The 11,873-nt window shown below is 35.2% G+C and overlaps 2 protein-coding genes across 2 annotated transcripts; both read left to right on the top strand.

Annotated features, from left to right (window-relative positions):
- Positions 1 to 876: 876 nt before the first annotated feature.
- LOC107938279 (methylthioribose kinase 2-like) lies at positions 877 to 2,242 on the top strand. The gene is made up of 2 exons (XM_041082489.1): positions 877 to 1,262; positions 1,794 to 2,242. The coding sequence occupies exons 1-2, from the start codon at positions 892 to 894 to the stop codon at positions 1,963 to 1,965; spliced, it is 543 nt and encodes a 180-aa protein (XP_040938423.1). The 5' UTR covers positions 877 to 891; the 3' UTR covers positions 1,966 to 2,242.
- Positions 2,243 to 5,957: 3,715 nt separating this feature from the next.
- LOC107938291 (methylthioribose kinase) lies at positions 5,958 to 9,901 on the top strand. The gene is made up of 6 exons (XM_016871387.2): positions 5,958 to 6,455; positions 6,544 to 6,853; positions 7,682 to 7,856; positions 7,940 to 8,141; positions 8,715 to 8,929; positions 9,455 to 9,901. Exons 1-6 carry the CDS (start codon positions 6,270 to 6,272, stop codon positions 9,618 to 9,620), a joined length of 1,254 nt encoding a protein of 417 aa, XP_016726876.2. The 5' UTR covers positions 5,958 to 6,269; the 3' UTR covers positions 9,621 to 9,901.
- Positions 9,902 to 11,873: the final 1,972 nt, after the last annotated feature.

Here is an 11,873-nt window from a genome sequence, read left to right as displayed (position 1 = left end):
AGGTATCTAAGGAATTTAGTTCATAATCTGAGAAGAAAACATCTCAAAATTAGAATAACAACAAGACATAAGAAACTCAATAAAACTTCGAAGGAAATTTGAATAGAGATCTTCAATCTTAAAGGAGATCTGCTTCTGAGTTGATTCCGATAGCGTTTTTCGAGTAATTTCCTTGTTCTACTCTATGTGCTCCCTTTAGTCCTCTTCTCATATGTATTTATAAACTTTAGAATGCTCAGAAACCTTAAAAATTAGGTTTTTTCGTGTAAAAGAGAAGTAGGGTTTGAAATCGACACGGGCTGGCACATGGGCATGTGGCCAACCCGTGTGGCTCACACGGGCGTGTGCCCAGCCCGTGTAGAAGTGCCTAGGCAGTGTGATTTTTGAAAATAGCTCTTTTTGTTTGATTTTGGCCCGTTTTTCGATCCTTTCACTTCCTTATGCTCACCTAAGTATAGAAACATAAATTTAAAGGATTAGTAGCATCAAATTCACTAATTCTCATAATAAATCATCCAAAAACATGCCAAGTATGAAATTAAAACATGTTACTTTTATGGTTATCACTTAGTCTATACTATTTAGTATGTGCTAGAAGCTAAGTTGCTTCTGCTTTTGAATCTTGCTTGGCCATTCAATTTATGTCATCTTTAGATATAGTTCCATCCTAGTCTATACTGTTTTAATAGGTGCTAGAAGCCAAGTTGCTTCTGCTTTCGAATCTTGTTTAGCCATTCAATTTATTATGGAAAATTCTTGTCATATATCTTGCCATTTTATGGATAAATATGGTCTCTATGGTATCATAAGTTGTAGGTCAAGATAAAGTTGTATCACCACTATTATTTTACCTCAAGCTACTCTTGGTGTAGTTGCCAGATATTTGTTAGTATGTATGTACATATTCATACATCATACATATTGCTTTACAAGCTAAGGAAGCATCATTTATATAGTCTTTTTTTGGAAGGCTTGCAATGTTTATTTTGTTTTATAAAAATATCGAAGTATTATATAGACATTGCTGAATTTCATATTATCATACAGTCATACAAAGAGTGGATATTGAAGACAATTGAGGATACTTGGAATCTTTTCCACCAAAAGTTTACCGCACTATGGGACGAACACAAAAATGGCTCTGGGGAGGCTTATCTTCCTGCAATTTATAACAATCCTGAGCTTCAGAAACTTATACAGGAAAAGTATATGAAGGAATTGTTACACGATACTCTTGGGTTTGGTGCTGCTAAGATGATAAGGTGAGGAAATGGTTTTCTACCAGGTTCTCTACTTTTTCTATGTTCCTGGCCTTCATAATCCCCTGTGTTTATCTGTCTTATGGCAGTCTGGAATCTTGCATTTCAGTCCATTGCTGTTATATTTATGTCATCGAATTAACACCGCCTTCTAGACCTTTTACCCTATATTCTCGACCTTGTACTTTATCTTAATTGACTCTTAAACAGTTAACCTTGACATGTAAATTTTTTGTTGACAGTAAAAGGAAATAGATTCTTGAGTTGACTAGGAAATATTGACGAGATGTAACTTTTGAAACCTCCATGATCAGAACCCTGAGCTTGAAAATTTTGTAGAATGGCTTTGTCGTTAGAAAATTCTGGCAATCAGATAAGAGGAGTCTTCCTCTACAGGTTGAATAGCAATCATAGAACCAGTCTCTTCTCTTCTACCTACAATGACATGCAGGATCCTATTTTGTTAAATTTATCTAATGAACTCCAAGAATTTTGTAAGTTCTAATGTTGTTTTTATCTTCTAATAACTTGCAGGAGAATTGTAGGTGTTGCTCATGTTGAGGATTTTGAATCAATTAAAGAAGCTAACATAAGAGCAGATTGCGAGCGACGGGCTCTTGAATTAGGCAAGACACTTCTGAAGAGGAGGCGAGAGTTTGTGTCGATTAGTGAAGTTATTTCAGCGATGAAGCACATCCAATCATGATGGAAATGATGGAAACTGCTGTGCACGTATCCATAAAAGCTTTTGTGCTTAAATAGATGGAAGGTTTTACAGGGTCCATAATTTAATAAAGTTTTCATGGTCCTTTAGGCATAGGCCTTTGATTGTGTGTTAATGAGCAAAGGTTCCTGTCTATCTAACATTAGTGCTGGACTGGACTGGTGCTGTTGCAAAGCACGATTATGTTTTGATTGTCTTGATTATTCTGAATGTTACACTTGACTTTGGGCAATACAGATTGCATCGGAAGTTAAATCAATGAAGCTTTCAAATGAATTTTCAGAAAAAAAGAAGATTTAAATATTGAATATTTGGGTAAAATATATTCTACCGAGTCCTATAGTTTATGTCAAATGAATTTTTTTATCCTTGTCCTGTAAAGAATGGGTTTTGACCAAATTAGATAGACAAATTTAATCTACAGACTTCTATCATGTTTTAGTCAATGGCTCACTTTTTAAAAGCTTTACTCCGGTTAGAGGCCTGCGTTAAGTTGATCCCCTTTCATCCTAGCCTTTTGTTCTCTGCATGAATATCCTCTTTTTTATCTTTTTAACTCTTCTATTTAGATTCGCAGATCCTAAATTTTTAAAAAATTTTGTTACCTGTTGGGGCTCCAAATCAATTGTGATAAATCTGAACTCTTTCTTGATCCCTTTACCAAGCTACTGGCCAAAAGATGGTATAGCAGTATTCTTAATGCAAAAAGAGTTGACCAACCGTGGAAGTATTTAGGTTTGGAACTGGGGAAACTTCACAGGAAAAAAGAAATTTTCCAAACCTTAATTTACAAGGTAAAATAAACTAGCCTCATGGAAATCAAAGTGTCTATCATCGGGTGGAAGACTCACCCTTATCAAATCTACCTTGACATCACTTCTGTTGTACTCCCTTTCTATCTTCAAGGCCCCAAATTACATTTGCAATGAAATTGATAAGACCATTGGTGCTTTTTGGTGGGGACACAACTCCGATGATAAAAGCTTCACTCTTGCCATTGAGACTCTCCTTTGTTAGAAGGAGGATTGAGAATTTGGAAGATTAGCATTTTCAATGAAGCTTTCCTCCCACAAATCGCATGGCGCATAATGACTAGTGAAAACTATATTTCTAATAAGGTTTTAAGAGCTAACACTAAAAAATCGCGTGGCGCATAATGACAAGTCAAAACTATCTTCCCACAATGGTTTTAAGAACTAAGTATTGTAATCATTACCCGTTTGAATCTGTCAAACCTAAGCCAACTGACTATTGGGCCTGGGAAGGCATTCTCAAAGGTAGAGACATCTACGTGCTAGGAAAGGATGTTCAACTTTGGGAAGGTAAAAACTGTTGGATAAGTGCAAATTTAAACTTCCCTCTCGTAGACACTGTCAAATTACTTGCCTCTGCCATTGAAGTTGAATCATGCCTCTTCCCACACATCAACAATTGGGACCAAAAGAAATCAATTATCTACTCGATCATAGTTGAGCCTCTGTCCTCCTCAGCAGGACCCTCTCAATCCAAGGGGTTGAATACAGAATTGTATGGAAATTTAATTTTAATGGTCGTGTCTTTATGACAAATGCTTATACGCTACTGTATCTGTCTAGCACTATTACCCCTGTGGCATCAGCTCTGCACTAAGCGTGGACCAATCTTTGGAAACTCAAAACTTCCTTACAAAATTATCATTTTCCTTTGGAAATTTGCAATAATTGCCTTCCAACCAATGATTTTCTGTTCCACCCCTTACTTGAAAAAACTTGAGCAACGAATGTTACAGTTAATATTGAACATTCTTTTACAACATAAAATACTTTTAATTTACACGTTTAAGGATATAATTAGTTAATATTAGAGTTTAATTGCATATTCATTTTGGGTCCCTTTTAGCCCAACTAAAATTTTTTTTCAATTGTAGGCTTGTATGTCTCGAGGCCAAGACTTGAATGTCTAGAGACATTGTTTTAACTGTAGAAATTTGGCTTCGAAGGTGCTCTGTCTCGAGACATATGAGTATAAGTCTCGAGACATAAGAGCTTTTGTCTCGAGACATGCCTCAGTTATTGTAGAAATTTAGCTTTGAAGTTTTTATGTCTTGAGACACATTTTCCATATCTTGATACTTGAGACAGGAGACCTGAAAACTATACTTTTAAGCACTTCTAACCATACTCAAAAGTCCATAATCAATTCAAACATTAACTAAAACTCATAAGTAATATAATACCTTATAATTATCATATTATTCATCATACGTGCAAGACATATCTCAGATGAAATTCATTATGCCATTATTTTTTTCTTCGTCTATAAATATTTTTCTTTAAAGGCCTTATAGATAGACCTTAAAATACTTACATACATGCTATAGCTAATACCATAATATATATACTTACTTACTTCCAATCTTTATATGCGATGAGATGTGTTGGAGCCGAATCCTTGATGTAACACTTCAAATCAATCTTTTAGTAAGTCCAAGAATTAACCTTACATTTATATTGAATAAATATAAACAATGTATAATAATATTATATTACATAAGTTTGGGACTTGATAACATTAAAACTGCTTATTATACAACATTTCCAATGAATTTTCCCGATTAGAAATCTTCAACTGATAAATCTTCTGAAAAACACGCAGTAGGGGAAGTTCATCCCATAGACAACAATCGGTGAAATACACAACCAATATCCACCAAGAGAAACCAACAAGTTGTCTTGGTGTGATTCCATACTCCTAAAGAACTATGTAGAAGAAATGATGAAGAGGAAGAGGAAGATGAAAACTCGCCTCTAACTGATGTAAACAATACACCCTCTTTGGTATCGTTCAACCTCTTTTCCCCTTCAACAATCTCAAAGTCAAAAGCAAAGTTTGGCAATTTGATTCCTCGAACGAAAAGATGCCGAACCATTTCTGCCTCTTTTGTCGTACAATTGTATACCGTACTCTCTACAAGTACACATGCTTCATGATGCTTCTTGCGACCACCACCCTCATTTTCTAAACCAAACCCGCGGCCTCGATTATCACACCCACTATGGCCACCACCTTTACCACCCCAACCATCCTAACTCTAGCCATATTAGATAAACAAACCAATATAAGAAAAAGAGAAATTGAGTGATTTACATATTCATAAGTTATCCTCTCTTTTTGTGAATCGCTATTCTCAAACCAGATCTACTTGAAACTGTAGAAGAAAACCAAGGAAGCCAAAATGAATAAGCAAGTTTGTAAGAAAATAAAGTCAAACTAAGAAGATGAAACAAGGAATTAAATTGTTAGGAAGATAATGATAAACTACAATCCATGGATTAGACAAATTTTTTAAAATTTGAATTTATAAAACTTTTAAGGAAATGAACAATTAAAAGTTATTTTCTCAAAATTAATTCCCCAATAACTTTTTTACTTCTATACCTCACTATCACACAATAAAACTTACTCAATAAGTTTTCAATTAAAGCTTAAAACTTATATGGTAAGCATTCAATTACACGAATCATGCATTCAATTACACGAACACGTATGATTACTCCTGGGTGTGAATCCTATCTTAAAGACATGTCTATGATATGTGTCGAACCTAAAGAGGAGATGTGTCGTCCTTAGTTATATACATGACACTTAATTACCCCCTAGCATGTCACATCAAAGAAGACTTAACTTATAAATAAGGAAGAACTGCTCTCAACTGAGGGGAGAAAAAAATACGGCTCAACAAAGTAAAAAATGCGAAATTCAATAATAATCTAGTTTTAACATCCACATCTAAAGATGTGTTTGAATAGGTGGTGTATTTACCTATAGTTAGTGCAAAAACAATTGTAATAGTAAAATTAAATACAATAATATAACATAAAAAAATAAACCCAAATCTACCCTAAGAAAGAAAAGTTTTAATATCCCTAAGTGGAAGTGAACGTGACCGTAAACGCATCCAAGTTCATTTCACAATTAACATGTTATTGTTTTCTTCATTACACACCTAGCTGGGTTAGTTTCTATTTTCTCTGTAGTTTCCACTACAACGATAAGCAAGCGTTTCATTCAAATCATCTTTCATTTCACGACCAGATTGCCCGGCCCTACTTCACTGATCCTCCATTGGCTTACCCATTGTAAAAATCTTCGACGCTATTATCGAATCTTTTTATTCTTTTTACTCTACAGTCTACAGTCCCAACGTTTGAAGTTAAGTCACGCATCTCTCTTCCTTAAATCTCTGTACATCGCTCTTCACTTCTTCTTAGAACCCCTCAAAAGGACTGCCTCAAACAAGGAAGTCAATGTCGTTTTCTGAGTTCAGGCCACTAGACGAGAACTCCCTCATCGAATACATTAAAGCCAGGCCGTCTTTGTCATCGAAGATCGGCCACAACTATGATGGTTTAAAGATTAAGGAAGTTGGAGATGGCAATCTTAATTTCGTCCACATCATCGTTGGCCCTTCTGGTTCTTTAGTAATCAAGCAGGTTTCGCTTTTTTTTTTCCTTTTTATCTTTAAATACTCGAAATTATGAAATGGGATTTTCCAGTTTATGCGTAAAATGTTGAATACAGGCACTTCCCTACATACGATGTATTGGGGAATCTTGGCCCATGACTAAGGAACGAGCATATTTCGAAGCGGTGGCGTTAAAACAACATGGTGGGTTATGCCCTGAACATGTTCCTGAAGTTTATCACTTTGACCGTACCATGTCCTTGATTGGAATGCGATATTTAGAGCCGCCCCATATAATCCTGAGAAAAGGGTTAATTGCTGGGATAGAATATCCTTTGTTGGCGGAACATATGTCAGAATACATGGCCAAGACTCTTTTCTGCACATCTCTCCTATATCAGTCAACCACAGAGCACAAACGTGCAGGTAACGGACTCATATGCATTTTCTTTCTCAGTGTTTTTATGTTTTGAGTTTGGTTTTGTTGTAGTTTGAATGCTGTCACTGCAAGTACATTTGGGGATCATAAGTTAGGATTTATATAGATATAGATCGTGAACTAATTAAACTACAGATTATGGAATTTTTGGTTGCAACATTGATTCATAACAAAGTTATTGTTATATTTTGGGCCCGAATGCAGCAAGTTTGATGAAACATATCAAACTGTCGGTAGTTTAGGGAGTGTTTTATAATCTACTATCCAATATTTGTAATTGTATTACAGCTTTAGAAAGTTTGCTGCTAGTGCTATTATTATCTGTTATATCTGACAAATGATTGCTCCATAATGTCTATATACCAAAGATTAGAAGGGGAGAAGTATATTTTCTTATTATTGAGTAAATGGCAAGTGTATGTTTAAGCCTGGTATTATATTAATCTATTTCTAACTATCTCCATGTAGCTTCTTCCTTCAGTAGCCATTCAATGTTTAGATCTTCTTGAACACGGATCTTGTCAATTCTTAGTGCAATTTTAGCAGTGACATGAATATGATTTTAATACCAGTAGTCATTCCAAATGTCATGCGAACTCATGGAATTAAGAAAAAAAAATGCTTCTTTATATGCCTGTGGATATGAAGAATGATCATTTCTGCTGATAAGCTTTGTCATTTTGCCTCTACTAATCTGTTTGGAGCAAGTATATGTGTGTTGTTTTAGATTAAAGAAATGCTATTTTCTAGTATTGATGGCTTTTCGAAGCTTGGAGATACGATTCTGATTCATTTACATTCAATGTTTTGTGCAGTTGCTGAATTTTGTGGGAATGTGGAACTATGCAGGCTCACTGAGCAGGTTGTTTTTTCTGACCCCTATAAAGTATCTGAATATAACCGTTGGACTTCACCTTATCTTGACCGTGATGCCGAGACTGTCCGGGAGGATAATCTATTGAAAATTGAAGTAGCTGAATTGAAATCTAAGTATGGTTGCTTTTCCTTTTAATGCTACCTTCTGTAACTGCCATTTTATGCTTTATCAAGTTATTAAACATCCCTTTATGTAGGTTCTGTGAAAGAGCTCAGGCTCTTATACATGGAGATCTCCATACTGGTTCTGTAATGGTTACCCCTGATTCAACTCAGGTCATAGATCCAGAGTTTGCGTTTTATGGACCAATGGGATTTGATATTGGTGCTTTTGTTGGAAACTTGATTCTGGCTTTCTTTGCACAAGATGGACATGCTGGTCAAGGGAATGACAGAAAAGTATGCCTTTCATTGCCTCTCTTATTGCTTTATGAGAACTTTCCAGTATATTTGTCTTTTTAGTTTGTCATCTTTACTTATAATTCCATCTTAGTCTATACTGTTTTAGTATGTGCTAGAAGCTAAGTTGCTTCTGCTTTTGAATCTTGTTTAGCCTTTCAATTTATGTCATCTTTAGATATAGTTCCATCCTAGTCTATACTGTTTTAATAGGTGCTAGAAGCCAAGTTGCTTCTGCTTTCGTATCTTGTTTAGCCATTCAATTTATTATGGAAAATTCTTGTCATATATCTTGCAATTTTATGGATAAATATGGTCTCTATGGTATCATAAGTTGTAGGTCAAGATAAAGTTGTATCGCCACTATTATTTTACCTCAAGCTACTCTTGGTGGAGTTGCCAGATATTTGTTAGCATGTATGTACATATTCATACATCATACATATTGCTTTACAAGCTAAGGAAGCATCATTTATATAGTTTTTTTTTTTGGAAGACTTGCAATGTTTATTTTGTTTTATAAAAATATCGAAGTATTATATAGACATTGCTGAATTTCATATTGTCATACAGTCATACAAAGAGTGGATATTGAAGACAATTGAGGATACTTGGAATCTTTTCCACCAAAAGTTTACCGCACTATGGGACGAACACAAAAATGGCTCTGGGGAGGCTTATCTTCCTGCAATTTATAACAATCCTGAGCTTCAGAAACTTATACAGGAAAAGTATATGAAGGAATTGTTCCACGATACTCTTGGTTTTGGTGCTGCTAAGATGATAAGGTGAGGAAATGGTTTTCTACCAGGTTCTCTACTTTTTCTATGTTCCTGGCCCTCATAATTCCCTGTGTTTATCTGCCTTATGGCAGTCTGTAATCTTGCATTTCAGTCCATTGCTGTTATATTTATGTCTTCAAATTAACACTGCCTTCTAGACTTTTTACCCTATATTGTCGACTTTGTACTTTATCTTAATTGACTCATAAACAGTTAACCTTGACATGTAAATTTTTTGTTGACAGTAAAAAGGAATAGATTCTTCAGTTGACTAGGAAATATTGACGAGATGTAACTTTTGAAACCTCTATGATCAGAACCCTGAGCTTGAAAATTTTGTAGAATGCCTTTTTCGTTAGAAAATTCTGGCAATCAGATAGAGGAGTCTTCCTCTACAGGTTGAATAGCAATCATAGAACCAGTCTCTTCTACCTACAATGACATGCAGGATCCTATTTTGTTAAATTTATCTAATGAACTCCAAGAATTTTGTAAGTTCTAATGCTGTTTTTATCTTCTAATAACTTGCAGGAGAATTGTAGGTGTTGCTCATGTTGAGGATTTTGAATCAATTAAAGAAGCTAACATAAGAGCAGATTGCGAGCGACGGGCTCTTGAATTAGGCAAGACACTTCTAAAGAGGAGGCGAGAGTTTGTGTCTATTAGTGAAGTTATTTCAGCCATGAAGCACGTCTAATCATGATGGAAATGATGGAAACTGCTGTGCACGTATCCATAAAACTTTTGCGCTTAAATAGATGGAAGGTTTTACAGGATCCATAATTTAATAAAGTTTTCATGGTCCTTTAGGCATAAGCCTTTGATTGTGTGTTAATGAGCAAAGGTTCCTGTCTATCTAACATAGTGCTGGACTGGACTGGTGTTGTTGCAAAACACGATTATGTTTTGATTGTCTTGATTATTCTGAATGTTACACTTGACTTTGGGCAATACAGATTGCATCGGAAGTTAAATCAATGAAGCTTTCAAATGAATTTTCAGAAAAAAAAGAAGATTTAAATATTGAATATTTGGGTAAAATATATTCTACCGAGACCTATAGTTTATGTCAAATGAATTTTTTTATCCTTGTCAATGGCTCACTTTTTAAAAGCTTTACTCCGGTTAGAGGCCTGCGTTAAGTTGATCCTTTTTCATCCTAGCCTTTTGTTCTCTGCATGACTATTCTCTCTTTTATCTTTTTAACTCTTCTATCTTTTTAAAAATTTTTGTTACCTGTTGGGGCTCCAAATCAATTGTGATAAATCTGAACTCTTATCTTGATCTCTTTACCAATTTACTGGCCAAAAGATGGTATAGCAGTATTCTTAATGCAAAAAGAGTTGACCAACCGTGGAAGTATTTAGGTTTGGAACTGGGGAAACTTCACAGGAAAAAAGAAATTTTCCAAACCTTAATTTACAAGGTAAAATAAACTAGCCTCATGGAAATCAAAGTGTCTATCATCGGGTGGAAGACTCACCCTTATCAAATCTACCTTGACATCACTTCTGTTGTACTCCCTTTCTATCTTCAAGGCCCCAAATTACATTTGCAATGAAATTGATACGACCATTGGTGCTTTTTGGTGGGGACACAACTCCGATGATAAAAGCTTCACTCTTGTCATTGAGACTCTCCTCTGTTAGAAGGAGGATTGAGAATTTGGAAGATTAGCATTTTCAATGAAGCTTTCCTCCCAAAAATCGCATGGCGCATTATGACTGGTGAAAACTATATTTCTAATAAGGTTTTAAGAGCTAACACTAAAAAATCGCGTGGCGCATAATGACAAGTCAAAACTATCTTCCCACAATGGTTTTAAGAACTAAGTATTGCAATCATTACCCGTTTGAATCTGTCAAACCTAAGCCAACTGACTATTGGGCCTGGAAAGGCATTCTCAAAGGTAGAGACATCTACGTGCTAGGAAAGGATGTTCAACTTTGGGAAGGTAAGAACTGTTGGATATGTGCAAATTTAAACTTCCCTCTCGTAGACACTGTCAAATTACTTGCCTCTGCCGTTGAAGTTGAATCAAGCCTCTTCCCACACATCAACAATTGGGACCAAAAGAAATCAATTATCTACTCGATCATGGTTGAGCCTCTGTCCTCCTCAGCAGGACCCTCTCAATCCAAGGGGTTGAAGACAGAATTGTATGGAAATTTAATTTTAATGGTCGTGTCTTTATGAAGAATGCTTATACCCTACTGTATCAGTGTAGCACTATTGCCCCTGTGGCATCAGCTCTGCACTAAGCATGGACCAATCTTTGGAAACTCAAAACTTCCTTACAAAATTATCATTTTCCTTTGGAAATTTGCAATAATTGCCTTCCAACCAATGATTTTCTGTACCACCCCTTACTTGAGAAAACTCGAGCAACGAATGTTACATTTAATATTGAACATTTTTTTACAACATAAAATACTTCTAATTTACATGTTTAAGGGCATAATTAGACTAATATTAGAGTTTAATTGCAAATTCGTTTCGGGTCCCTTTTAGCCCAACTAAAATTTTTTTCAATTGTAGGCTTGTATGTCTCGAGGCCGAGACTTGGATCTCTAGAGACATTGTTTTGACACTGTAGAAATTTGGCTTCGAAGGTACCCTGTCTCGAGACATATGAGTATAGGTCTCAAGACATAAGAGCTTTTGTCTCGAGACATGCCTTAGTTATTGTAGAAATTTAGCTTTGAAGTTTTTATGTCTCGAGACACATTTTCCATATCTTGATACTTGAGACAGGAAACTTGAAAACTATGCTTTTAACACTTCTAAACCATACTCAATAGTCCATAATCAATTCAAACATTAACTAAAACTCATAAACCGTATAATATCATATTATTCATCATACGTGCAAGACATCTCAGACGAAATTCATTATGCCATTTTTTTTTCATCTTCTATAAACATTTTTCTTTAAAGTCCTTATAGATAG

This window comes from Gossypium hirsutum, chromosome A12 (genome assembly GCF_007990345.1).
Source record: "Gossypium hirsutum isolate 1008001.06 chromosome A12, Gossypium_hirsutum_v2.1, whole genome shotgun sequence".
Taxonomy (NCBI): Eukaryota; Viridiplantae; Streptophyta; class Magnoliopsida; order Malvales; family Malvaceae; genus Gossypium; species Gossypium hirsutum.
The sequence above is the reverse complement of the archived record's forward strand: the minus strand, read 5'-3'. Positions and strand labels throughout refer to the sequence as shown.